This window comes from Caloenas nicobarica, chromosome 21, assembly GCF_036013445.1.
Source record: "Caloenas nicobarica isolate bCalNic1 chromosome 21, bCalNic1.hap1, whole genome shotgun sequence".
Classification (NCBI taxonomy): Eukaryota; Metazoa; Chordata; class Aves; order Columbiformes; family Columbidae; genus Caloenas; species Caloenas nicobarica.
Window position 1 is genome coordinate 780,251 of NC_088265.1, and position 27,718 is coordinate 807,968.

The 27,718-nt window shown below is 56.1% G+C and overlaps 2 protein-coding genes and 1 long non-coding RNA gene across 4 annotated transcripts; 1 reads left to right on the forward strand and 2 right to left on the reverse strand.

The window, feature by feature from the left end:
• Positions 1-3,700: 3,700 nt before the first annotated feature.
• LOC135997242 (uncharacterized) lies at positions 3,701-11,125 on the reverse strand. The gene is made up of 6 exons (XM_065649743.1): positions 10,992-11,125; positions 6,850-6,968; positions 6,389-6,477; positions 5,399-5,490; positions 4,752-4,839; positions 3,701-3,877 (listed from the first exon to the last, which is right to left on the reverse strand). Exons 1-6 carry the CDS (start codon positions 11,123-11,125, stop codon positions 3,764-3,766), a joined length of 636 nt encoding a protein of 211 aa, XP_065505815.1. The 3' UTR covers positions 3,701-3,763.
• BAK1 (BCL2 antagonist/killer 1) lies at positions 10,172-25,212 on the forward strand. 2 transcript variants are annotated; one of them, XM_065649361.1, is made up of 7 exons: positions 10,172-10,306; positions 14,476-14,631; positions 19,065-19,200; positions 19,340-19,483; positions 19,729-19,756; positions 20,824-21,004; positions 21,143-25,212. In XM_065649361.1, exons 2-7 carry the CDS (start codon positions 14,508-14,510, stop codon positions 21,310-21,312), a joined length of 783 nt encoding a protein of 260 aa, XP_065505433.1. In that variant the 5' UTR covers positions 10,172-10,306; positions 14,476-14,507; the 3' UTR covers positions 21,313-25,212. The 2 variants fall into 2 exon arrangements, with proteins under 2 accessions (XP_065505433.1, XP_065505434.1); XM_065649362.1 differs by lacking the exon at positions 19,729-19,756.
• On the reverse strand, positions 14,625-26,604 carry LOC135996997 (uncharacterized). Its single transcript, XR_010607358.1, has 3 exons — positions 26,417-26,604; positions 23,406-23,568; positions 14,625-17,019 (listed from the first exon to the last, which is right to left on the reverse strand). It is a non-coding gene; the product is annotated as an uncharacterized LOC135996997 (long non-coding RNA).
• Between the last annotated feature and the right edge of the window lie 1,114 nt (positions 26,605-27,718).

Here is a 27,718-nt window from a genome sequence, read left to right on the forward strand (position 1 = left end):
GTACATTGGTCCAGCCCGAGCATCCGCAGCAGGATACGTGCAGGAGCGGTGCTGGGGAGCCCGGACACCCTCAGAGCCGTCACACCTCCCGGGGATGAGTCACGCTGCTGCGCAGGGCGGTTTGGTAGGAAGCTTCCACCAGCACAGAGGCATGCACTGAACAAAGACCCCAAATCCCAGTTTGCTGGAGAGGGAAGAGTTAGTCACACTGGTGCTCTACGCTGCTGAGTCACCCGCAGCCACCCAGCCCTGGGATAAGGGACTGGCGAGGGTGGGAGCGACTGTTTACTGACTTTACGTGTAAATCAATCAGGAGGTTGTGACGAGTCCATAAACCCAGACAGTCACAAGCTGAGAGGGAAGAGGAATGGTTGGGCAGAGTTTATAGCTGTTAAAGAAAAAAGGAACCATAGAGGCGTTTTATCTGCAGGACTGGAGCTGGCTTTAAAAATTATAGGTAACATTATATTGCATTTTATATGCCACCAACAGACCCAGAAGTTCTTTTACATGCTGCGGCAGATGCAGCTCCTTCCTGCCCAGTTCAGAGCAGCAGCAGGACCACAATTTCTGGAGGCATCAGCATCTCGGCTGGGGCTGTGGAAATGCAGCTGCAACCAGGCAGCCGATGGCTTGAAAACCCATGCAGGGTGTCCCGGGGCAGCTAATGACAGCTCACACAGAGCAGGGTGCCATCACCTCTGTGGATTTTTAAACTGGGACACAAAGCATGTTCATGCTGGTAAAGGGGAGTTTTCTTTATCATGGATGCCAGCTTAATATCTAGCATTTAATTTTAACACTCAAGGCTTGAGTTTCCAATGACTAATGTTTCCTTTGATCAAAATCACGGCTCTGGGGAACAAACTGCCCCGATGTTGCTGGGAGGGAGGTGTGAGCAGCCCCGGCCCCGTGCAGGACACACTTGCTGGAAACGCCGGTGGGATTTCCCGGGGAGGCTGGGCTGTGGTTGTTGTTCCCCATCCCGGCTGGGAGCAGCTCTGCCAGGTTTCCCAGGTCTCTGCAACTCCCTCCATTGCACCAGCCCCAGGCATCCCCTGGGAGGGCTATGGATGGGTGCAAACAGAAACCAGGTGTATCTGTGACCTGTGTGAACAAAGCAACTCAGATCATTTCTGAATGCAAAGCAGGAATTATTAACATATCTGCTTGTGAGCGTGGCCCTCGCTCCCACTGCAGACAGGGCAGGAGAACCAACCGCTCAGCCTGTGACATGAGAATTTCCGACCCACGGCTGCTCGGCTGCTTGCCTCCAGCGCTTGAATCATTTCTCTCATTCAATGCAGAAGTCAGAGGATTTCCTTGAAAACAGAGTCTTTGTTTGGCAAATATTTCTCCCGTCTGGTCCGGGGCTGTAAGTGCTCTTTGTTGATTAAATGACAATCTCTTTCTCAGCTGGTGCGATGCCATCAGCAGAGGGACAGGATTTTGGGACCGCCTGAATTGCAGGCAAAGGGTTTGTGCCTGTGCAGACACTCTGTGCAGAGGAAGTGCTGCAGGTATTAGAGAACAGGTTTGTTTTTAAAAAATACCAGGCTACATCCTTAGTGGTTTTGAATTTGGGGCACAGATTGTCGAGGTGTTCCGTGATTTTAGAGCACCTGAAATAATGGGGTCTTAGGCTGGAGGCGATCTCCTAGAACCTCCCAACCGCCATCATAATACAAATGGGTCGTAATAAAAAATAAATTAGTGTGAGTCCACAGAAGCCAGCAGACCTCTATCCCTTTCACAGGCCGAGGATCCAGATTAATATTTCATTTAAAATATTCTATTATGTTGGCTCATATCATTGCAATATCTGAGTGGCTCACATTTGTAATGCAACTTTACAACAGCTTTGTGAGGCCAGGAAATCTCAGACTGGAGATGATTTCAGGCACCAGCCGTCTATTTCACTCGGTGCTGGTGCAGCATCCTGCACAAAGGAGCCCACGGCTGGGGCCTCGCGGTGCTGCTGGGGCTGCAGAACAGGCAGAGCAAGACCCCGTGTCTCAGGACAAGGTTGCACCGAAGCGCAGGGTGATGCAGGATGGTGGATCGAGCCTCTTCGTGCCAGAGCGGTCCCACTGGCACATCCATCCCTGCAGCAGTCTGGTGACTCCAGAGCTGCATCATCAGCTTCTGTCAGCGCAGGGGAGGACACAGAGCTCTGCAGAGGCTTTTCTGCCTCGCAGGGTTTGTGAGCAGCCTGGCTTGCTCTAGCCCCAGATTAGTGTTTGTAAACAACACTCTTATAACACGGTGAGCAGGATGTGGGAGCACCACGTGAACACGCAGCTTCTTGTCGAGGCAACAGGCCCGACTCTGCCCTTGGAGGCTAAAACAGAAAAACTCACCGAGCTCATTTCCAGCATCGCCAAGGACAACTCAGCATAGGCGTCTCTGCTTCCCACCTCTGCAGTGGGAACAGTGCAGGGACAAGGACCACACTGACCAGGGATGCTCGGATGCTGTGGAAATGACTTGCTGCTTCTGCCAGACCTAGTTTAGCAGCCAACACCAGCTGCTTCCCAAGGAGGTGCACATAACCCTGAACCACACTGCAATGAAGTGAGTCAGCCACGGCAAACCCTTCCTCCCAACGCCTCCTGGCCTTGTGCTGGTGTTTGACATATGACCTGGTAGAAGCAGATTGCTAATAATAAATACTTGCATTTTATATAGCACCTTTCTTCGGGAAATCTCAGACGGTTTTACGCAGAAGTCAAGTCTATTTGGAGCTCAAGGCTCCTAAGGATGTGTCAAGGACAGAGAGTTTTGGTACCCAGGAAGGCAACATGGGAAGAGTCTATTGCCAGGACAGATCTGCTAAACCAATCTAGCAAGAAAGTAATGATGGCTGTGGTTAATTTGCCATTGTTAGGCTCCAGAGTAATCACCCCAGAGACGATCAGGGAGTCCAGCTCTCCCACAGCCACAGTTTCAGGTTAGCCAGCAGAGTTTAGATGCTACAGCCCAGCCTCCTGTGCTGGGGCTGGCTCAGGAACAGCGGTGAGCGGCGCAGGGGAACGCTGGGGAGCCGGTGCATGCACGGCGGGCTTTGTGCTGGGCAGGTCGCTGGGTGGGCGCTTCCTGGCATACAATTCCCAAATTAGCAGGAGCCGGGTGCCAGCAGCTCCTCCGGCCGTGGATGAGCCGCTGGAGCTGGGAACCGCGGCCAAGGTCAGGGGTTCAAGCGCCCGGAGCTGCCGAGCAGCGTGGGATGGGATGGGGATGCAGGGATGGGGCATCTCCTCCCATGCACCCAAGGGAGAATGAAGGGGCAGGGGGGACACCTCTCCACCCAGGGGATGAAGATCATCACCAGCCAAACCGATCTCACAGCTCCATTTGCAGTATGTGGGAACAGAGGCAGAGACCTGTCTCTACTTACCTCGAAACTAATAAATAAAAACCTTAAAAGCCGCAGAGAATAACTGATGGGGAGAACATGAAAAAGCTGGAGGGTGAACAGGTTGGGAAAGGAGAATAAGTAATTCAACACAGAACTGTTTAATAAGGGAAAGTGAATAATCAGAGGGAGAAGTGAGAACAATTTATTCACATCAAGTTCTTAATCTAAAAAATAAAATAAAATTCAAACCAAAGCCAGGCCGTGCCAGGCAGGGGGATGAGACTCACAAGTCCTTCCCAAAGAACAGGAAAGGAGAAAGCAAAAAGGGAAACGTGGTGTGTTCAAAGGGACATGTAGGAGAACGAAGAGGAAGAAGATGGAGCTGAGGAGCTCTTTGGGCCAGACCTAAGCCTGGCTGAGGCCAGCGTGGGGAGTGGAGAGGAGGCGCTGATCTCCCCTCCTGGGGGGCTGCAGGGGGATCCCTCCGGGGCTGCTCCCCACCCCTCCGGGGACCTGGACCTGGGAGGGAGAGAAGGATGGAGCTCAGGACCAGGAGCAGCCAAGCCAGCCCCACGCCGGCCCGGTACAACCATGAGCACGATCGAGGCTGCTCCAGCAGCCACTGCCTGCACCCCTCCAGCCCCATCTGCTGCCCCGGAGCAGCCAGACACCAGCGATTCCCCCCCCCGACCACAGCTCCAGGAGCCTCGCTGGGCACATCCCTGCCTTTATCTGCCTGTGAACACTGTGCTTGTGCATCAGCAGCCGTTTGCAGACACCCTCTCAGATATTGAAAGGAGCAACCGTGCCGGATCAGACCCGCAGCCTGGGGCTCCTGGCAGATGGGGTCAGACAGAGAACACCCCCGTTAAACTCCGGGTGCTTTCCTAAATGCTGTGCACCTGCCCACACACTGCAGAGCGAGGTGGCTGCAGAGAGAGCTGAGCACAGAAGAAAAATAATTAACTGAGCAAACAACCCAATAAAACTCCTGGCCCATACAGCAGGAGACAAAGAAACCGCCTCCACGCTCTGTTTTCCAACGGTATCTTGGAGTTTCTGACCCCACTGTTGCAGCTACTCAAGACAAGACATCTGGGCTTTGCACGAGGGAGAGGACGGAATGCTGAGGTGGGGCAGCCCCCAGCACCCCCTTCCCACTGCTCAGACGAGCCTTTCCTGTGCGTGGAGCAGAGGAAATTGCTTTTTCCTCTCTCTGGGGCTGTCCCTGCCTTCAGGAGGAGTGTGCTGGCGTTCGGCTGCCCGCATCTCCCACCAACCAGGGACAACCAACCGCGGATCTGCCTTGGCAGAGCCGGGCTGGGAAACTGCTGGTGCCAGGAGAGATGTCCCGTGTCAGTGCACCGATGGCGTTTGTCTCTGCTAGACTGACCTCAGCCTTCTCCAGGGGTTCCTGCTCCACCTGCTCCCAGCCATTCCCAGCTTCTCCCAAGGCAGCCACTGGGTTTCTCCTGCTCTGTCTTTAGAAAACCTCAGTGAGAGGAAGAAATATGTCAGGCACAGACACCCCGAGTGCTACAGAAAATTGGAATAACAGTGAATGTGATGCTCTCTTCACCCAGAGCCCAGCCAGACCGGCTGTGACACCCTCCGTGTGCAGACACCCGTGGTCTTGGCACGGCAGCTGTTCTGTGGGGACCTGGAACATCACAGCCTCGTCCCCCAGACAAGAATCATTTTGGTTGGAAAAGACTTTGAAGAGCATCGAGTCCAACCATGAACCCAACGCTAAGTTCACCTCTAAACCATGTCCCTATTTTTGATGCAAAACCTCTGTGACCCGCGCAGAGACGCCGGGGCACCCCCCGCGCTGCGCCCCGCTCGGCGCAGCCTGGCCGGGCGCAGGGCAGGGAGCAGGGTGTCCCGGCGGCCGCCCGCCCGCTGTGCCGCTCGGCTGGCGGTCGCACAGTGCCACCTGCTGCTGCCAGGACACGGCGTCCCCAGCAGGTTCCCGCAGCGCTGCCGAGGGGCTGGGGCAGGTCTGGGCGTTCCGCGCCCCCCCGGGCAGAAGGAGCTCACCTCTCGGCCAGGACCACAGCACAGGGCTTTGCTGCACCCGAGAGAGGCTCCTCTTTGCTTTCCCGCTCCATCAGGCTTCCTGGGGCATGATACTGCAGCAGAAGAAAATAATAAACAAACAAAACAAAAGTACAGACATTTTGTCAACTCTGACAACAGTTTGATTCTGACGTAACAGTAATTCCAGTCGCTGATTTTTAAAATAAAACCAAGTTCTACCTCTCTGTCGTTCTGCAATGCCAATTTATCATCCAGAGCTGCCAGAGCCCTTCATGCAGTCGAGCAGGTGTCTCTGGGCCCAGAAACTGAGGCAAGGAGGGGAAAAAGTTGGCCCAGGGTCACCGAGGGAGCAGCACCAAGCCCCAGCAGACACCTGGTGCCAAGATCCTGCACTCTGTTGACTTGTCTCCTATATTTTGCCAGGCAGTGGCAGGATCCGTAGCTTGGCTATGCCATATCACAGAGAGGAAATCTATTTTAAAAACACTGACTTTTTAACAGTTTCAGGCAGCTCCCCAAGACTACTGTTCAAACACTACCCTGGAGTCCTTCTTTGCTGTCTGGAACAAAACACTGACCGTTTCTCACAGAGCTGATTTAGTGCCCTGCAGCATCCTGCAGAGAAGAGGCTGAATTTGTCTTGTACCCACAGGCGGCACCGTTCACACCCCACGCTCCAGCAGAACAGCTTTATTAAACCACCAGCCTGTCCGGCACCCCAGTCTATTCCTGCAGCTCTGCCAGGTCCTGCATCTTGTTCAGCACCTCTTGGAGCCCTGACCAAGCAGCTGGAGCCTCTGCTCTGCTGCAGGGTTTTCTCTGCTGCAAACCTGCCCTGTCTATGTGGCCCAGACTGGAGATTCCATCCTGCTCCATCCACAGCTCCCACCAGCTGGCTCATGGTATCTTGCAGATACTTTGGATATTACCAGCATCCCTGACCTGGCCCCATCTCAGATGAAGACCCAGGCTCCATATCCTCTCACCAACCTTGTGTGAACTCCCTCGAAGTCTGTTCACATTGAAGAGCCTGTTCCATGAGGACAGCTCTGCTTTTGAGGATCCCGCAACCTCATCTGCTGTTTAAAACAAGTCCAAAGAAAACAGTGATTCCCTGGCACTGTCACCTCCCTTCCTTCATGCTGTCCTTCCACAGCAATCAAACGTGTTCCCACTGGAGAGTCTGAAAGAGGATTTGGTGCCAGGTCTGAATCCCCTGGCACAGCAAAGCAAATGGAGTAATTGCCGGTCACAGTGGGCACTGAATCCAGCGAGCAGCTGGGTGCAGCGCCCCATTCCCCCATCCCCTGGTGACGTTCAGGGCTCTCTGCCCTGGCCCTGGGGCCACCAGACATTCCCTGGGACATCTCCCACCAACCAGCCACCCCAGGCAGCCCCCGAGTCCTCAGGTTTGATGGGGATTTTCCTTTCCCTCTGAGCTGTCCTCTCACCTTTCAGGAGCTGCTCTTTCTCCCATTCAGTATCAAAATCCATAGGAAACATTAGCTCAGGGCTTGCACTGCCGGTAACATCTTTGCCATCAGCACTCAGATCCTGAAGGAGCCCATCGCTGGAGGCAAAGCACAGCGCGGTGTGTTCAGACGAAGGTCGGCAGCACCAGAACTGCAATTTCTGCCCCTCTAGCAGCAGCACTGACACAGCTGGATCTGGTTCCATGCCTTGTCAGTGGCCTAGGGAGACCAAAGACTGCAAAGGGCATTAATTTGGGGTTCTGACGGGTGCCGCAGCCCCTGGACAGGCAGGCACCTGCTGTGGGTGCAGGGTGCCCCAGAGCTCCATCGGTTCTGGAAGCCAACTGCAGCCATACTGGAAACACTGGGCTCATTTCAGTGTTTTAAGGAAGTAAGGGAAAAACTGGGGTTTATAAAATCCAAATGAGCACCTGTTTACAAAGTCCAAACGAGCGGCTTTCTGCAGAGCCCTGGCTGCTGGGGATCTGACAAGCACAATGAGGCCAAGCGGGCTTCTCCCTACCCCCCCGGGGCACCTGTGGCTGTGAGGACACGCTGCCTGGATGGGGACACTGAGGCAAGCCAGGATTTTGGCCCCATGTCACCCCCACCCCAATGCTTACGTCTCCAGAGCTTTGCCACTGAAAGTCTCTGGCACGGCCGTCCCCTCCTCACCAGCCAGCCCTGCACGCTGCCGGGCTGGGCTGCCGGCGGGACTGTCCCCCGCGTCACTGGCCACCGCCAGCTCCATGTCGCTGGTGCTCAGTGTCACGTAGCTTCTGCTGGAGCTGCTCCCCAGGGAGCTGGCGAGGCTGAGCTCCCCCAGTGCCCCCAGCAGCGGCTCCGTGCTGTCCCCCTCCGCGCCTCCCCAGGTCTCCCAGCTTGGGCGCTGCTGGCCCGCCAGCTCCCCTGGGCCGCTGCTGTCCCCAACGGCACGCAGCTCCTGCCCCTGCATGCGGGGCTCCCGTGTCCCCCGCAGGAGCCCAAAGAGGCTCCTGAGGAGCTGGAGCAGGGGGGCACGGCCGGGAGCGCGGGTGGCCGTTGGGGCATCCATCGGTGCCAGTGCTGGTGGCTCAACGGCTCCGAGCTGGACTTGAACCGAACAGGCCCAAACCGCCCGGACCCCAGAGCTGCGGCACTGAAACAAGGCCGGAGGGGGCAAGGTGGCACCTGGGGGACACAGGATGCACAGCCCAGGGCTGGGAGGGGGACACAGACCCGGCACAGCCCAGGGCTGGGGGGAACAGGAACCCCAAAAGGCAAAACCCCCCCCTCCTACCCACAGCGACTTGTTCCTGCAGCATCCCCACCTCTGCCACGCTCTGGCCTAGCCCTGAATTTCCACACCAGCAGGGGAGGGTGGGAGGAAGGGGGAGGCTCACGACGACACGCAAAAACTCCTGCAGCAGCGCGGTACCACGGCCAAAGACATGAAGGTAAAAAATGACTACTTCTGGAGGCAGCGGTGGAGCAAACGGCTTTTAAAAGCAGTGTCTGCATTTGCCATCGCAATGCGATACGTGTGTGACAAAACCAGCAGCAAACTCCAGGACCTGTTTCCCAAACTCAGGCACATTTCCCATGGGTATTTTCCCAGGTCCACAGTCTCAGGCACTCTTGTGGCAAAAGGGGCTCCTGGTGGAGCGGGAACAGTTCACACCAGCAACCACAAAGCCAGTGCGGCAGAGCTGGCTGGGAATTTCTTCCCTATTGCCTCAATATCTTTAAGCCGCTGCAACAGCAAAGCAGCTCTCCACACCAGAGCCACACGCGGGATTTAAACCACTCATCAAATGATCTCCTAATGACTTGCTTGCCACCATCATTCCTTGATGTCCATACTGGCCATTCCCATAGCAGAGCTGGTGCTTTCAGACTCATTTCTCTATCCCTGGTATCTCGTTGCTCTTTCACGTTCTCCAGCAGCCGTTTGCAGACACGTGGCAGCGAGTCCCTGCTGCCCACTCACAGCTCAGCCCCCACAGCCTCCTTGCTGCACTTGCTGGGGACACACAGGACTTGCCCAGCCCTCCTGCACAGCTTATTTTCTGCACGTTTTGCTGCTCAATGTGATTAGAAGCAGCTATGAATATCATATACCTGATGCTCACCCAGTACCACTTTCCTGTCTGATTTTCTATAGCCATGCCACAGAGGCGTTGTGCAATGTGTTTGAGGTGGAAGAGAAGTGGTTTGCAAAAAGGAAGAAGGATTTTAGATGAGATTTGCTTTTGCAAAATTCTCACCAACACTGCTACCTAATGAGGTAATACTAAGCAATGCGAAATCTGCAAGGGTGATGAGACTCCAGAACAGCCCAGACCGATGTAATGTGGTGGAGAGAAGCACAGGATTCATCCTGCGGTAGTCAGCACGTCCCACTGTGTCAGAATTCAGCTCCAAACCTGGACACACGCACACTGGGGGTGCACAGGAGCAGCCACCACCAGCACAGATCAGCAGGAGCACTGGGATAACCCAAAGACAGGGACATTCAGACCCAAAGAGCCACCACTGCCACATTTACCACCAAAACTGGGAGGCTGCTGTAAGAAATCACACCCTTTCCTGCAGCCACTGTGATTTCTCCTAATCTTGGTGGATTTCAAATTTCCTCAGTCACTTGGCGTGAGCCACCTCTGCCACCAGCCACTCTTTTTCTGGAGAATCAACACAGAATTTTCCAACTGGAAACCAGAAATGCTCTAATAATGACTTCAATGGGGCTCCTGGCCCTACCTGCTGGGGAACCCAACAGAGTGCAAACCGATTGCACTGAGGTGCCACAGCCTTAACAAAAAGGTCAGAAAAATCGCTGGAGAATCCATAGAGAGGCCGAAGACCCACCGTGGCGAGCAGGGTGCGGGCTGGGGTGCCATCCCCGCACTGCTGGGCTCAGCAGAGCAGCCCCGGCCCCGCACCCAGCAGAACCCGAGTGCCCGCAGCCGGGCGATGTCCCCGCTGCCCCTCACCACCAACCCCCGCAGCCGGGCGATGTCCCCGCTGCCCCCCACCACCAACCCCCGCAGCCGGGCGATGCCCCCGCTGCCCCCCACCACCAACCCCCGCAGCCGGGCGATGCCCCCGCTGCCCCCCAAGCCCGGGCCCGCTCCCCGCGGCGCTCGGCGCTGCCGGAGCCGCTCGCAGCCGGTTCCCACGCTCCGGCCGGGAAGGTGCCTCTAGAGGGAGCTGAGCCCCGCCCGGCTCCGCGACTACATCTATGGTCTGGGGTTGGGTTTCTATTTTTTTTTTTTTTTTTTTTTTCCTCTCGTCTTCTTTTCCCTCCTCCTCCCGGCCCTGCTCGCTTCCTTGCCCCGCGCCGGGCGCTGCGCTGCGGGAGGCGGCAGGAAGGAGCGGAGGATGGAGCTGGAGCGGCTCCCCGCCGGGATGCGGTGACTCCCGGGACCCCGGCCCGCCTGCTCCCCGCCGGGACGCGGTGAGTAGCGGGGGGACGCCCCCCCCAGCCTCCCCCGAGATGGGTTATCTTAGTTTCTTCATTCGCCGGGCCCGGCCGAGCGGTGCCGGGGCTGCCGTGAGCGGGGCAGGGATGGGCAGGGATGCGCCGGGAGCCCGAGGGGTCCCGGGGGCCCCGGCAAGGCGGAAGGGGGGGCGCAGGGCCGCCGGGCCTCATCCGGCACCGCCTGCTGAACAAGGGTAAAGTACGCGGTGGTACCTCGGCGAGCAGCGCGCAGGGTGTGCGATAGCTGGGCCAGGGCTGAAAGGTCTCTCTCCCCGCTGATCGTTGCCCCAAAGAGGGAGTATCGCCTCTTTTCATAATGTTTCCTCCATATTTTTTTTTTCTTTTCTCTTGCAAGGCTGCGGTGGTGACAGCCCCACCCGCCATCCCTGTGCCAGCGCTCGGCCTAGGGGGCTGAGCGGTTCAGGGTGGACAGGATCGTTGGGAAGAGTTGTGTCCCGCTGAGGACGGGGTGACATCTGTCTCACCCCGCTCTGGGCTGTGACCTCAGACACGGGCACAGCACACGCGGCTTTGCAGCTTCCTGCCCAGCAGCGCTGGGGACCTCGGGGACATGGGTGCGTGGGGTTGGGAGGGACCCTGGCTCCAACATCTGCATCTGCTGGGCCAGCGGGACCCTGGTGCCCAAACTGGGCAGACTCACCTGTTCGCCGGTCCAGGCCGGGAGCAGCGGGGCTGGTTCTGCGCTGTCCGTGCAGGGACGGCCACGGGGTACGGGAGTCCTGGGGATCTCTGTCCTGGAGAGCTGCCTGAACTGCAGCAGGGAATCACTCCCATACGCAGGCCCAGAGCTGTGAAATGCCAGTCCCAGAGGATGCTCCACACATTTCCTGGAACAGGATCTTTGTAACGTGTTGAGGGGCCAGTTCAGAGCCCCACAGCCAGGCTTGTTCATAGGGATTACGCTGCTCCTGCAGAGCCTCACCCTGCCCACAGTTTGCAAATCTGCCTCCCTGCTGGGGCCAGTCCCACCACCTTCCTTTGGAGAAGAGTTGGGAGAACTGATGAGCATATCCTGAAGACACACAGGGATTGCGTCAGAGACCTTTAAGCAAAGGAGATCAGGGTGAAATTAGAAACAGTTGAGGCAAAGGTCTGATTTTTTTATTAGGGAAACCAGGCAGGTTCCAGGAAGGCCGATTCTTTGCATGGCGCGTGCTCATTAATAAAGATAAGAGTCCTATACCATCTTGGAAATGTTGCTAAATTGACATCCTAGGTACCACCTGCTGCTTTTTTTAACCCTTTGCAGCCTCCAACAAGAGCAAAAAGTCAGGGTGGAGCTGAATATTTTAGCAACTGCTGAGAATTAGACACTGCGCCCAGTAACCTGCAGCTTCCCCCAAACCCTCTCCTCAGCCCGGTCTCAAGTCCTGGAGAGCCTTCATTTCCTGCAGCCTGTCTGACTAGATGGGCGTCACATCCTCCTTCGCATCCCTCCCCGCTCCCTCCCGTATGGTATCTCATAACAAAGGGGGAATAGGGCAAATCAAAGGGGCATTGGGCTGGGAAGCAGGAGAAATGTGGGCAGCAGCGCTCTGGATCGTGGGGAGGAAGGTCCGAGGCACCCTGACCCCAGAGAGGCTGGCACTGAGCTGTGTGGGCGTCCAGCTGGTTTGCAGGGTGGGAGTTTGGGGTCCTGCCCAGGGAGCCTGTGCAGCGGCAGCACGGTGATGGGGACGGAGCTGCCGGTCCCAGATGTGCGCGTGCGCAAAAGGGCTGCGGTGTCCCGTGTTGCAAGAGAAAAAAGCGCTGCAAGAAACTATATTGAGAAGGAAACCGAAAATGAAAGTTCCTCTTAAATGACGGCCACAGGCGCAGCCTGCCACTTCCGAAGGGTTTGGCAGACGGCAAGCGTGAAAAATCCCGTGAGTCAGCTGCCTCTGGGCACCGGGCTCCCGCACTCGCCAGCCATCCTTCCTGCTGGGCAGTCGGGCCTGCATCACAAATTCCCTGTTACTCGTGGCTGAGCTCTGAGAGGTGAAATACCGGCTGCACCGATAAACCTATTTGCAAACATCATTCTGTGGCCATTGGTGTGATATTGTAGAGATACCCACTTTACACAGTTGGGTGGCTGAGGAGGAATCCGGGTGCTGCTGCGACCCAGATCTTTGACAGCCTGAACCTTTACCAGCGCATCACCCCATGAGTTGGTCGGGTTACGGCAGGAGCCAGCTCCCCTCCCAGCCTCACCTCTGTCCCAACCGCTGGTCCTCATGGCATTTTCAGCTCTTCCTTGGATGGGGATGTTTGAGGTTGGGGAGGAAAAGGGAAATCCTGTCCTCGGAGGTGCAGAGGAAAAAACAGCATCTCCATCTGCGTGGCAGCACGGCTCGGGATCCCTGAACGCAGCTATGCAAATACACGGTGGCTTCCCAAGCCAGGCTTGATAAGCTTTGGATTTCCACCCTCCACCCCCACCTTGACTGCAGGCTATACTTTACATTACCTTTATGGTCTCCATTTATTTTTTCTTCTGAATACTCTTCAGTATGAAGCTATAAGCTTGGAACATGTGTTGCACTTCTACTCTTGACATGGATGGTTGTTTATCCATAACCAGGGCTTTTTAAAATTTTTGCCCAGGACCCAATTTAAACTTTTGGTTGTCAATGTGTCTTCGTTAATTCAGACCTGGTGCAAATCAGAAGCCCCAGTTTAGCCCTGTAGAAATCTGGCCAGGGAACATGCCCTGGCATGCCAGGAGCAGCCCGGGAGCTGCAGGGATTTCTAACCCTCAGGAGCTGTGGGGCTTCGCTTCCTTCTCTGCAAAATCCAGGGGGTGAGGTCAGTGCGACCAGCAGAGAGGTAAAGGAGCTGCAATGAGCCCTCAACCACAGGGCTGGGTTTGTTCGGGGAGCAAACTAGGAAGTTCAGGGGCAGTATGAGCTGTGCATTTGGCTCTCATTTAATTTTCTTAGAATAAGAGGAGCTCAGAAGACATAAAGAACAGAGGGAATTAGAGCCTCTGGGTTTGGGAAAGCAGAGACCTCATCTCTTGTAGAAGTTGTGGGAAACAAGCTGCAGGTTCTTGTCCGGAGAAGTCAGCCCCGTGGCTGCAGCTTCGCGTGGCGTGGGCTGGTTGATCTTGCTGCACTTTGAGCCACGTGGCTGCGGGTTGGGCAGCAGCACAGCCCCACGGCTCAGCGCAGCCCCACGGCTCAGCGCAGCCCCACGGCTCAGCCCAGCCCCACAGCTCAGCCCAGCCCCACGGCTCAGCGCAGCCCCACAGCTCAGCGCAGCCCCACGGCTCAGCGCAGCCCCACAGCTCAGCGCAGCCCCACGGCTCAGCGCAGCCCCACGGCTCAGGCCAGCCCCACGGCTCAGCCCAGCCCCACGGCTCAGCGCAGCCCCACAGCTCAGCGCAGCCCCACGGCTCAGCGCAGCCCCACGGCTCAGGCCAGCCCCACGGCTCAGCGCAGCCCCACGGCTCAGCCCAGCCCCACAGCTCAGCCCAGCCCCACAGCTCAGCGCAGCCCCACGGCTCAGCGCAGCCCCACGGCTCAGGCCAGCCCCACAGCTCAGCTCAGCCCCACGGCTCAGCGCAGCCCCACGGCTCAGCGCAGCCCCACGGCTCAGGCCAGCCCCACGGCTCAGCGCAGCCCCACGGCTCAGGCCAGCCCCACGGCTCAGCGCAGCCCCACGGCTCAGCGCAGCCCCACGGCTCAGGCCAGCCCCACGGCTCAGCCCAGCCCCACGGCTCAGCTCCCAGGCGTGTTCTCCAGCTGCAGCCCAGAGGTCTGTGCTGTGATTTTTGCTTTAGTCCCAGCTCGAAGCCACTGCAGGTGCTGCTGTTGTCTGGGCTGAGCAGAGCTGGTGCGGCCCCGCTGGCGCTTTCCAGCAAGAGTTGGTCATCTCTCCTCATTGGAACCATCTTCCTGAGAAGAGTCAGGAAGCGATGAGCAATCTAGCCAAGGGACCTGAGGTCAGGAACCAGGGAACGCGTACCAGGAAGGGAGGAGCCAGGCGGCTGGCAGATAAAAGCCGGCAGCATCGCTCCTTCGAGCCCTTGGCTGAGCCCAAGGGGTTCCCAAGGCTGGCCTGGGAGCTGGGAGGGACCGAGGGGCTCTAGGTCCCCGCTGGCTGCTCCTCACCTGGGCACTGACTGTGTCTCCTCGCTCCAGGTGAAGCTGATAGTCCTGAGCATCGCTCTGCAATGGCCTCAGGGAACAACGGGGACCCACCGAGGGCCCCCGGACGCCGGGGAAGCGATGGGCGCCGGGCAAGCGCTGGACGCCGGGGAAGCGATGGGCGCCGGCTGTCGCAAGAGCTCAACTCAGGTAAAAGCTTGCTGTGACCTTCAGAGAAGGACGCATTTTCAATCCATTCTTTTTTTTTTTTTCCCTCCTGTGTTTCTTCAAAAAGATGGGGGTTTTTTCATACCTTCAGGGTCTTTTGCAAGGCTGGGGTAACAAATCAGCTCCATAAAGCTATGCTGAACTGAACTGGAGAGCACGTGTTGGATGCTTTCGGGAGGTGCTTGGCATTGGGTCAGCACGGTGGGCAGCAAGCGGGGCTGGGAAGGCACAGAGAAAATGGGGTGCGGGCAGCTGCGGGCTGGGTGCGCTGGCAGGAGAAGGGGGCGCTGAGGACAGAGAGGTTTAAAACACAGAAAAATGCACCTTGCTGAGCAGCGCCTGGTCTCCAGCAGTTGGTTTCTGTCTTGCTGCATCGGCCGCTGGATGGATTCAGGTCTCCAGTGTGTCTTGGCGTAGCCGCAATCAAAAATTATGGCTCACCAACATTCAGAAGCGGTTCCATCCGTTTCTCGTGTGTGCCGAGCCCAGCAGACTGTGTAATTGCGTTTCACACTAATGGCTGAAACTGGGAATGGGGCCGAAAGGAGCCCAGGAAAAAGCTCAGCTCTCACTTCATCCCAAAATGAGAAAATGCCGCCGCACAGAAAGCCATGAAACACGGGTGACTTCTTAACCTGTTTTGCAGGTGGACTTGTAAATAAGGCTGAGTCACTGCAGCTCTGTCAATAGCGGAGATTAGCAGCTCTACCTAACTGTTTATGTATTCGAGCGCAGATCCAGCTCAGAGCTGGTTTATTGGCCTGATAATGTTATTTATACTCTGGTATTGCCAGGACTCCTCTCCATCTCAGAGTACCATTCATGCTAGATCCTGCATGATACACTGAAAGAAAAAATACCTTGTCCTTCTCTTACCAAAGTCTACAAGGTATGAAAATAAATAAGAGCACTTGTTTATGTATGCAGAGCTGCTGTTGAGGCCAATGAGATGCTGATGTGAAAACCAGTGGGAGGATCAGGCCCTGAGCTCCTGCGTGGACCGCATGAGCTGGGACCCCAGAGCACTTTGCTGAGGTGCATTGTTACATCCACTCACTGCAGCCAGGAAAACGGAGGGAGCTTTGGAAGCCCCCGCAAGGCTGCCCGCGGTGTCAGGGCTGGGCGCGGAAAGCCCAGCCACCCTGATGCAGTTTGCAGTGTCAGACGGGCAGCTGTTCTCTTGCTCAGATTACCTGGGCTTGCTTATCAGTCTGCGTGTGTTTAATACTCACGTAATATACCTAGAGAGGTGTGAGGTTTGGTCCTTGGTTGTTTGTCTTCGCTTTGGACTTGACATTCCACGTGAAGCAAGTCATGAACTGATAAGTAGTTGCTTGGGGACATTAGTCACACACCTGTGCACGTCTCCATGTCTTCATCTCCAAGACCACCTGGTGGAAGCCAACCCAAATCCGTTACGGCGAATGCTGCTCATCCCACGTTTGAACTGCAGCTGCCATGGGGTGGAGCTGAGCCTCCCCTCGAGGCAGGAATCTCCAGAGACGGATCTTGGTTCCCCAGAGCTGTCTGCTCCCTTCGGAGCCCGTTGCTGTTCCCAGGCTGGAAATGTCCCTCTGTGCAAACAGATGCAGCTCTCGGTGCAGTTACTGCCTGTGTCCTGAGCTCAAAAGAGATGCTGCCAGGTTGCATCTGTCATTATTACAGTCTGTAGCAGGGCTATTTAATTTATCTGTAACGAGGTACGATGGATAACCTTGGTGAGATCTGCCAGATTTACTGTAGCGCAGCTGCTCTCTGGGAGATGGGACCAGTGAGAAATAAAGGACCTTGCACAGAAATGCAGATGTTACCCTTTTGAGACTGGCCGGGCCCTGGCCAGTGTTGTCTGTGACGTGGGTCCAGGGAAGAGGCTGTTGGGGGGTCTGCTCTGGATGCGGAGGGTGCACTGGGGACTGGGGATGGAGGTCGCTGCTCCATGCAGGAGCGAAGCGGGTCCGTCCCCGGGGCCTGGGGGCTCCTGGCAGCTCCCGAGCCCCTAACACGGCCCCGATGATCCCCCAGAGGAGCTCCAAGCCGCTCTCCTCCTCCCCGCTGCTGGCACTGGGAGTCCAAAGGCAAATCTTGATCCAGATCATTCTTCTTTAGAGTGGGAGAGACCCAGAGATGGTCCTGGTGGGCGCTGCGGGTTAACCCCTGGGTGAAAAAAGATGTGTGTTTGCCTGTCCTTGTGTTTCCAAAAATAGTGGCTGGGGTAATTAAAACCAGGGATTTTTTTTTGGTGCGCTTATTTCCTCTTTTGTTCTGCCTCACTGAAACTCTGAGTCAGTCGGTTTCGTTTTCTGGCAGTCCGCACCGGCTCCGCTGGCTCCAAGGAAGGTGGGATTTGTTTGCCACCAAATAAACCCGGTCCTGCAAAACAAAAAACAATTCCCTGAAAACATGGTGAGCAGGGCTTGGCATTTCCCTTCACCTCAATTTACCCAAGCTGAACTCTGTGTAAGCGGAGTCTCTGTACCACACGTCCCCTCCTGCCCCCGCAGCCCCCCCAGGGCTGGGCCCGTGTCCCCGGAGCCGTGTGTGGGCCACGTGGATGTGATCCTCTGGAAACCCCGGTGCTGAGCCGTGGGGCTTGTTTTGGAGACCTGGACACAGGGTTAGATGGAGCAGCGGTGCCAGGACGGCTCCGTCAGCCGGGCCAGGTCCTCACGTCCCAGCCCTGGGACGTTGCTTGTGCGGGAGCATCTCGGCATTGCAAATGGGATTTCCAGTGGCTGGGAGCTGCACGGCCAGGCTGGCGGGTGGGTGCACTGGGTGCTGGGCAGGGGTTTGAGCTGGGTTGGCTGCAGCAGCTGCACTGCTGCGATGCAGCGTTGCTGGTGCCGACGTGCTGACCTGCCGCGTGTCACCAGCATGTCTTGCAGGGCTGTCGCTAGAGCCATGGGTCTGCAGGGTCCCACACTGCTGACGTCCACCCCAAGCAGCTCATTTCCCTGGGCTTTGCACCTCAGTTAACATCTATGAATTCCACCCTGAATGGTGATACCCTGCCAAAGGAGCAGGGCTCTGATCTGTCTGCACCATTTCTGTCCCCTACAAATTCTGTATCTTAGAAAAGAAACGGGGATGAACTGTTACTGGGCCCTTCGGGTCGGCTCCCCGAGCCCTGCGGGTGCCGTGGCCGGGCTGGTGGCTGCTTGGGACCGGGTGCTCCAGCCCAGATTGCTCCTCCAGCCAGCCGAAACCCGGCTCTAATCACAGCGGTCCGTGACAGCCCGGGTACTTTCCCCAGGAGCAGTGGAACGCGTGTGATAAGGTATCGCTCACCACGACACGTACAGGACGGAGCCGCTCGCCAGGGCTCCGTCCAGACCCTTCCCTGAGCGGTGCGGGGACAGGGGACACACGTGCGTGTCTCCGGCCATTTGCAGATGGGCACACGCTTGTTGACGCCGGTCGTTTCTGACTCATTTCCTGCTCACGCGGAGCCGGGTGGGTTTTCCCGCGCTGCCGGGGCCGGATGACGTTGCTGCATGGGCGCGTTCCCCGCTGAACCCTGAACACCCGGCGTGCTGAGCCCTGCTGGTTACCGGAGCAGGGGAAGGAGCTGGGACACCAACCCGCCCCAGCTCACCTCCAGCCGCCCCTCGCCGTGCAACAGGCTTGTTGCTTCCGTGGGTATTTGTCAGCGCAGCAGGGACTTGGGTGGCTGCTCCCGCACCACGGCAGCGGGTGTGCTGGAGCAGACGCTCAGTTCAAACTGATCAGCTGCCTGTTTATCTGCTTGCAAGCACAGGACAGGGAGTCACCAGTCCGGGTTACGGTTTATGAGTTATACAAAAGCTCTTCTCCTTTCTGTTCCTGCAGCCGCCCGTGCAGAAGTTGCAAACCCTGCCCTGGCGCTGCTGCCAAGCTGGTGGATGTGCGCCAGACCGGTGGTGTGTGACTGAATCAGCACGGAATTACACTAAAATGACCCATTTAACTTTTGCTCACCACGTCATTGCTGCTACCATGCAAAGGCACGAGTGTTGGTGACACTGAAAAACAAGATTGTTTGCAGAGGGTGGGTGGGCAGTGCTAGACGGAGCTTTGCCTCCAGTGTGGGGCTGGATCTGGGATCGCTGACCTTGTTTGTGCTGAGCCCTCACCGAGAGGTGGGAGAGCTGCCAGGCACGAGCACTGGCACATCTGGTTTGTGTTGTGACGGTCCGGTAGCTGTCTCCTGCTAAACATGGATTCAAAAGGTGGGCTTGTGCCCCAACAAACAAAGACTGTCTTCCAAATCGGTTTTCTGGGAATTAATTTATGTTGGATTCTTTTTGTTTTATTGCTAAAGGCCAGTGTTAATACAAACCAGCACAAATTTAGGCTGAAAATGAGGGAATGTTCTCTTTCCAGCTTGGGGAAGGGGGCAGACAAGCTTCTCCCCTTGACTTTTCTTCCTTGTCTCTCAGAAAACCAGGTGGCGGAGGAGACGGAGCTCGTGTTTCGGAGCTACGCCCTATACCGCTACCAGCAGGAGGTACAGGAGAGAGGGGAAGAAGTGCCCGTGGACCCAGAGATCACAGAGGTGGAGCAGGAGCCAGACAGGTAAAACTCTGACACCAGCCATACACACGTCCCTCAACCCCATCCCAAGCCAGGCTCCATTACACACCCCCCTGGGCCCTGCTTACCAGTCTTACTGGGAAGGCAGACCCATCCGAAATGCCGCTTTCCCCCTGGGCAGCACTGGGAGGCAGGTGGGGATGCGCCTGGCCATCATCGGGGACGACATCAACCAGCGGTACGACGCGGAGTTCCGCGAGATGCTCAAGTCCCTGCAGCCCACCAAGGACAATGCCTACGAGTACTTCACCAGGATCGCGTCCAGGTGAGGCCGCGGCTCCCCGGCGCGGGCAGGGCTGCTGCTGCAGGACAGCGGGGCAGGAGCGGTCAGATGGGGCCAGTGCGCTGGGTTAAGCCCTTGTCCCCCCGGACACAGCCAGGCGAGAAGCCAGAGCCCCTGGGCTCCCCGTGCACCCCGCTCGGAGTTCTGTGTCTAACTGCCTCTCTTCTGTCCTTTTCTTGCTCCCCTGTCCTTGGGAAGCCACGCTGCTCTTCTCACCGCTTTGCCAGCCTGAGGCGGTTAACGCACCGCAAGCAGGTAAATTAACCTCTGTCCCTCTCTTTGTGCTCCTGTGTCACTGTTGTTCCCTCCGGGGCTCTAACCTCCCTCTGGGACCTGCACGGTGGCAGCTCCAAGCCAGGACTCTGCAGAGAAGACGGTTCCCTTTGCCTGCACAGCCTTGTGCCCAGGAACAGGGCACAAGTTTAAAACATAGGGCCTGAGTCTACTCTTTTCAATGTTTTTGATTTTGTTTTGGTTTGGTTTTTTTCCTTTTTTTCCTTCTTGCTTGCCTTGCTGGAAACCAGGAAAAACACCTTCCAAAACTAGTCTAGATAAATCAGTGCCAAATGTGCCCACAGCAATGCAGTTTGTGCCCACAGCAACCAAAACCTGGCTGGGAGCAGTGGGCATCGACCAGGCACATTTTGGAGGCTCCCAGCCCTTGGCAGTGTCAAAGGCAAGATCAGATCAGGGTTTGGTCTTGGAGGAGTTTGTCTATGCAGGAAAAGGGAAAATCCTGTTCTGACGCGCTTTGTCCTTAGATATATTTAAAGCTCCTTACCTCCAGGCACTAGCAAGGGATGCTTTAGGCGGTAGTTTCTGCTCCTGGCTGCACGTGTAGCAGCTCCTGAGCTTGCTGCAGCCTCCAGCCCAACGCCTTAAACCACCGCCAGGTCCAGCTGAACTTGTCTAGTACCCTTGCCCCTGAAAGCACAGGACCTACAGGCAGCTGATGTGCCCTGCATTAGGGTGGAGGGCTGGGGGAAAGGCAGGACAGGCAGGATGGTGGCAGGTCAACAACAGCCATCCCAAAGCTTCACCTCCAGCAATTCGGAGCCTGTAGCTGTGCAGACGGGATTTGGAAACTCCTTTTCCCCAGGACATCCCTAGCTCACCTGGCTGAGGCAAACAGCGGCTGTGACCAAAGCTGTGTTTGTTCTGTTCTGAATGCACATGTGGTTATTGGCGGCCACATGTCATTTAGCCACAAAATTCTTTGTGGCTGGGATGCAGCTCAAGGACCAGTGCAGCATCTCCAGCCCTGCCCTGGGATGCAGAGACCAGGCAGCTCTGATTTAACCAGTCCATCGCCTTCGTTCCAGCTTGTTCGAGAGTGGCATCAACTGGGGCCGGGTGGTTGCACTGCTGGGCTTTGGCTACCGCATGGCCATCCACGTCTACCAGCAGGGCATCCGGGGCTTCCTCTGCCGAATCGCCCGCTACATCGTGGACTTCATGCTGCAGAACCGCATCGCGCAGTGGATCGCCCAGCAGGGAGGATGGGTGAGCCTGCAGGGTGTCCGGGGGGCCTGGGGGCCAGCCTGGGGCCAGTGGCACTGCGAGGCTGCTGGGCTCGCCCGGGCGCAGCAGCCTGGCCCAGGCAGGTCTAACACGCTCTGGTTATTCTCTGTTTCTCGTTAGGTGGCTGCACTCAATCTGGACAATGTTTACGTGAAGTACATGCTGATGGCGTTGGCCCTGGTCGTGGTGGGGAACATAGTGGTACGACGCTTCTTCAGGCCCTGACTGTGGTGGGGGCAGAGCCTGGGGGGTCCGGCCAAGCTCTCTCTCAAATCTCTGCTCTGCATTGATGTCTCCCAAGACAGGGGGGATTCAAGGGACCTCCAAGAGAGAGAGCAGCTTGGACCGGTGACCCTCCCGCTGCAGGGCCCAGGGTCTCTGCCACCTATACAGACACCACCAGGAGCTATGGAGAGAAGCAGCGGGGGGGACAGGGGAGAACGTTCAAATTTGTGGTCTGTTTTATGCCTCGCTGAGCTGCTGAGGACAGAGCATCGCTGTGCCGCTCCTAGCACGCAGCAGCGAGGCGGAACAGGCTCCTCTGGAGTCACAAACATGCTGTGATGATGCCGGGGGGTGTGTGTGAGCATGTGGGTCTTGTCCGCGCCGTGGGGCAGGTGCAGAGTCCCCCCTTTGCTGATGGCTCTAGCCCAGCCCCTGCCTGCATTTGACGAGGGATCGCAGCCTTGGTTGCTGCAATTGATGTCTCTAAGTCAGCATTAGCCCAGGTGGGGCTTTGCTTTCACCTTCCTCTGCTCCTGAGCCCACATACTTGAGCCTTCTCTTTCCTTTTAACAAGCATCCCTGTCCCTTTTTAAAGAAACACACTGGCTCCCTGTCCTCTGACAGTCGCTGGTGACGTTGGCAGGTGGGATTTCCCTGCCACGGCCTGAGCCCGCAGCCCCTGTGCCGCCGGACCGGGAAGCACCAGCAGGTTCTGCAAACACTAACGAAGCTGCGGGTGACGAGTGGCCGGTGCAGCCTGCCCGCCCTCCCTGCGGTTCTGCTGGAGGCTTCGTGCAGCAGACTTGGCTGCTGGCAAACCAGCAGCCCCAGTGTGACCAGCTGGTGGCCCTGGCTCTGGGGGGGCACTGGGGCTGCAGCCCCGCTGCAGCGGCAGGACGGTGCAGGAAAGCCCTGGTTAAGCCCAGGGCTGCAGTATTTTCCGGCTTCCCGGAGAGCAGAGCCCAGCCACTCTGGGCACAGCGTCTTTGGGAGTGACTTGACCTTGTTCCGTTCACAACTGATGCTTGAGCATGATTTTTAGGGGAGGAAGGGAAGCAGGCTCCACTCTCCCAAATCTTTCTGACTTTTGCGAAACAGGGAGATCATCTCAGCATGACCACCTGGCTTAGCTCTGTTCTTTTTACTCCAAGTGACTCTGTAAGGCTTGAAACTGTGACTGGCCCTGTCTGAGCCAAACCTGTTCCAGCATCAGCCACTCCTAGAGCAGGTTGGGAGGGAGCAGAGGGACATCGCGGGAGGGCGAGGAGCAGCGGTGCCATGTCCGTGCTCCTCTCCCGATGCAGACAGAGCCCTCTGGGCTGGAGCCCGGGACGAGGGGAGCCCTGAGCAGGCTGAGCTTTCACTGTCGCCTGCTGCAGCGGCCACCGCCGGAGCCCACGGGGACAGGGACCGGGGAGCTGCCCCCCGCCCCACCGTAACGACCATGTTCCTGACACAGCGGGCTAACCTGGTTTTAAAACCCTCCAGTGTTGCCTTCCTACATTAATCTCTACCTTCAGATAAGACTTTTTTCCCCTTGATTTCTATCCCTTGCTGCAGTTTAAGCTTGTGACCACCCGTCCTGTCCAAGCACAGGGACAGGGCACCTCAATCCTCCTCCCTGCAGCGGCTTAGCAGGACCTGCCAGAATTCTGTAACGCTTGTGCCCACACGTTCCTGCCTCTTTTAACATCAGAATGGCAAACCTTTCATCCTGTCTCCATATCAGGGTCTTTCTGTGCTCATCATTTTGATCTCAACTGTTTCTGCGTATCCCTTTCCCTGGTGGAGTGCCCTGGACCGCGCTTAATAGAAACGCATTAAAATATTTGCTGTAATATTCCTCTTCTCTATATCTCTGTTTTGGTTGCTTTATTTGTTTGGTCTGTGCTGAGCAGCACAAGTCTCCAGGGATTGTCCGTGCTCAGGTTTTGCAGCTCTGCTGACTCTGGGCAGCTCAATGCCCACGAGCTCATTTCTCCCCTTGCAAGGGTATTTCTTTGCATTTATCCACACACAACTTCGTTGACCATCGTGCCACCTCTTCACCTGTCTTGAGCAGATCTGGAGATTTCCTCAAGATCTCAAGGCTCTTCTCTGGTGTGAACCAGTCTCACCAACTCAGTGTCATCTGCAGTTTCCCATCCCCACACCTTACCTTCTTCTGGCTGGAAACACCACCAGATGGAGCCTTTTTGCCACGATGAAAATGAATTAATTGTCATTTTCCTTTTGTCTTAATCACCCCCATTAATGACACACTGTCCTCTCAGCTGGTTGTCTGGTTTGGTTGTGTCTCCAGCAGGACTTTTTCAGAGGACCTTGGAAATAAAACAGTACATCAGCTTTTATTCACTACTTCACTAACACACTCCTAGAACTCTAAGCTTGGAGAGAACTTGTGCTTGTCCAAAAAGCCATGCTGCTTTGTTCTCATCTTCCGGATGGCTCTTTCACCTTGCAAACCAAATTCAGCTGTAAGGCCAGCAGACTTTAAATAAAGAATGTTTTTCAGCTTTATGGTAGCCTGTGATACCAGGACACAGAACTTTTAAAATAGGTGCTGTAGCAAAGTTGCCATTTTATCCGTTTTCTCAGGGGATTTGCAGGGAGGATTGTCTCAGGATGTCAGTGTATTGTCTCCCTCTGCTCCCACCTCCCCTCGCCTTCCCGACACTGGTTACCGAGTGGAAAGAAAAGGCTGAAGTGGGAGTGTGAGTGGTGAGCGGTGCGTAGTGCTGTGTCCCGTCACCGGATGGCCCCAGCCCTGCAGGCGCGGGACCGCAGGACAGGTGCTGGCTCCAGGGGCTGGGCTGGGGTCGCAGCAGAGGGGACGGGGCGGGTTGGCCCCCCCAGCAGCTGATGCTCTGCGGGGTTGTGGAACCGTAGCGGGATCTACCTCCAAACCCCGCTCAGAGCCCGGGCAGGGTCTGGCCGCGGTACCACAGGCCACCTTGACCATCTTTGCTTTTGCTCTGGGACTGGCTGTGCCATTTTTGAAAAAAAAACAAAAAAAAAACAAAAAAAGTAAATCTCTGCTATAGAAGCAAGAGCTCCGGATAAAACTACATTCTTATAACAACCCCAAAATTCCCTCACAGGGCTGAATCAGGCAGTTTATTCTGCAGGGCTAAAGACCTGATCAACTACAATATTTTTAACCGGTGTAAACTTTGTTTAGCCACCAGCCCATATTGTATAATGCCTTGTCCGAGACAAGCCCATCTATGCACTGAATAGCGCTGTCCCTGCTGCCACCTTCCCAGCCACTGGTGCTACTGGGGGCGACTGTGCCCAGGGCTTTGGCCTCTTCCCCTCTAAGGGAGGTGGGTGGGAAGCTCTCAATGGGAAAACAAAGGCAGAGGATGAGGAGAAGGCTCTGCCATGGCTGTTCACAAGCAGAGGGTTGTTCACTGAATCACTTGGGTTGGGAGGTCTGACCCCTGCTTGGAGCCAAACCCCGGGTGCTGTGGGGCCAGCGCTGCCCCAGACAGACCAGCGTCCCCATTCCGGGGCTGGTGGCAGCGTCCTGGGAAGCTCTGCGAGATGGGGTTTACACATATACTTGAAGCCACACTATCACTCGTCATTCCAGCTCTTCCTTGCCTTTTTTCACAGTACCAAAGTGCACGGTGCTTGGCACAGCTCCTTCCCCAGCCCTCCAGGAAGCCCCAGGTCTCCCCCAGCACTGCAGGAAGGGATGGGGTGTATGACGGAGCAATAAAACATGCACTGACTCTGGGGGGAGTGACTGGGAAACACCATTTCTTTCCAGGGGGACGAGGAGACCCCAGGTTGTCCCAGTAGCAGCAGGGCGATGGGGAACGAGCTCTGTCTGCAGGGCAGCTCATCTTTAAACAGCAGGCAAAGGGGCTGTGTGGAACGCGGTGGGTTGCTTTTACATGAATAAACATTTCTTTCACAAATATTCTGTTTTAAAATGACATAATATATATATATATATATCTGTGAAAATAAAAATGGAACATGCAGTGCAAACTCTTTTCCTGGCTGTGTTGAGGGTTTTCTTCCAGAAGCTGTTCTCCGTTGCAGGCTGCTCTGGGTGCATTATAGGTTCTCCTGCACAAGCTATTTAGTCTCAGTTGCCCCAGTAGTTTAGGGATACCAGCCCTTCTTATGGTTTTTCTAGCATAAAGAACCAGATAGGTAGAAAAATCTGCTGCTGAAGGTTGCTTTGCTATCCCTGAAAAATAGTCGCTTTGCAGCAAATACCGCGGGGATGAAGAAGAAGCCGCCATAGGAATCTGCTGTGTGAGCAGCTGCCCAACCCACCCAGAAGTTAAGGATCTGATCTGTGATGTGTCTACACCTCCCCGGCAGGAAACAATAAGGATAGGAAATTGCAAAGGAAAAAATCTCTTACAGAACAGTACAACAGGATCCTCAACTGCCATAAAACACCCCAGCAAGTGAAAGGGAATTGTGTGTTCTTATCAGAAAAGCTCAACACGCACAAGACGAGGAGGTGCTGCTGCTTCTCTGTACTGGGATGACAGTAACACCTGTGTTGGCTGAGCACACAGGGCGCTCGTGTTGCTGAGCAGATCCAGGCTTGGCACAGAGAAGGGAACCGGGGCTCCCCTGGTTGTCACTGCCCTGTGCCTTTCCGAACACCAGCCCGGTCCCAGCGCCGGCTCGCACCGAGCTGCCCTCCCCTCCTGCACCTTTGCTCGCAGACAAACCGCACTGCTCACCTGCTTCTTCACCCCGGCAGGACCCGTCTGGGTGCTGGTGTCCCCCGGCCGTTCTGCTGGTGCCACAGGGCTCCAGCAGTGCCTGCAACAGGGAACAGCAGCAGGGGATGTGGGGGACAGGATGGTTTAACAGCACTGATTGGGCTGGGACAGCTGGGACTGTGTGCCACGCTAATGAGCATGTGCCTTGTTAACAGGCACAGACACACCACACCTGTACTAATGAGCCCAGTCACCCCAGTCTGCAGCCACTTCTCCTGATGCCGTCCAGCTCCAGCACTAGGCACTGCAGCCCCGGTTTTTGGGGCTGGGGGAGCCTCCCCCTGGAGTCCCAGTGTCCTGGTCACCGGTTGTGCTGGGAGGCACCCGGTGACCATGGCGGGGCAGGGGAGATGTTGTCCCCATCACTCCTTGCTGATGAACATGGAGCATCTTTCCAGTTCCCTGTCCTCACCTTGATAATGTCTGTTGTGGTGGGAGCGGGTGGGCAGCAGCAGGATCTATGGTGGTTGTAGGACTCTGCGGTGGAACGGAGGTGGCTTTACACCGGGGGTGGCCCTGCACAGCTGTCACCGTTCAGCCAGCTCAGCGATGGACAGTGACTCCACAGCTTCGTCCCAGCCCGTGTCATCGCAAACAAGTCTGTGTGTCCAACAGAGCAGTGACAGCCCCGGGCCACCCCCTTCCTGCGCCCCGGGTGCCTGGGTTTGCAATTCCTGCCTCCAGTGCCTGTCAGTTAAAGGGAGGGAGGGGACCTGGAGGGCAGGATGCCTGGAGAGATGACCAGGGACCAGGAGGAGCCGGAGGGTTTGAACCCAGGCCATGCCTGTTTTCTGCAGCACTAATCCTGCGGAATGTGCACGGGAGTGTTGGGAGGGCAGAGGAGACGAAGGCTCCGGTTATAAATTGCTGTAGAAAGAGTGGGGGCTCAGGCTTTCCACACAATCAGCCAGTAGCAGATTAAGCATCGGAATCTAAATAAATATTTACCCTCTAGTTCCTGGTCTCTATAAATAGGTGCATGACACGGTTGCCAGTTGGCGCTTTGGGATTGCTGCAGTGAGATTCGAGCAAGTTCAGAGTATTTCCAGTCACGTAATCTCGCACGTACCTGGCTGACCTGGCACTCTGCACACAGACCCACAAAAACACAACCCGACACAAACCCAACACAAACCCAACACAAACCCAACACAAACCCGACACAAACCCGACACAAACCCAACACAAACCCAACACAAACCCATGCCAGCAGAGCTGCTGAAGCTCTGTCCCTTGCTGTCACTGCCTCTCTGTGTGAGCATGGGTTAAACTTTAACAAAAGATAAATGGCCCTAATTAAAGAGCCAGCTGCTCCTGTAATCCACTTTGTGTCCTGCCCCAAAACCAGATCAAGCTCCTAATTAAATTACAAAAAAAAAAAAAAAATTAAGGCCACTATTATTGAAGTATTTGCTTTTGGCCATTCAAATAGGATTGACCCTAAACCAGAATCCAAGATCTGGCGGCAATCTAGATCTGGTATTTGAGACAAGTACCTTATAACTAGAACTGGGTTAAACTTGGAGCCACCCAGAGTTTTGCAGAAATATAGGTTTTTCCAGTTAATTTCCTGGATATTAAATGCGAGTGGGCAGGAGCTGGGAAATCGCACTTGTTTTTATCATCTTAATTTTGTAAATAAAAGCCCTTTGCTCCCAGGCAGGTTCCCCCCTTGGCGGGTGTGTGACCCCCAGCCCTGGCTGAGCCCAGCACA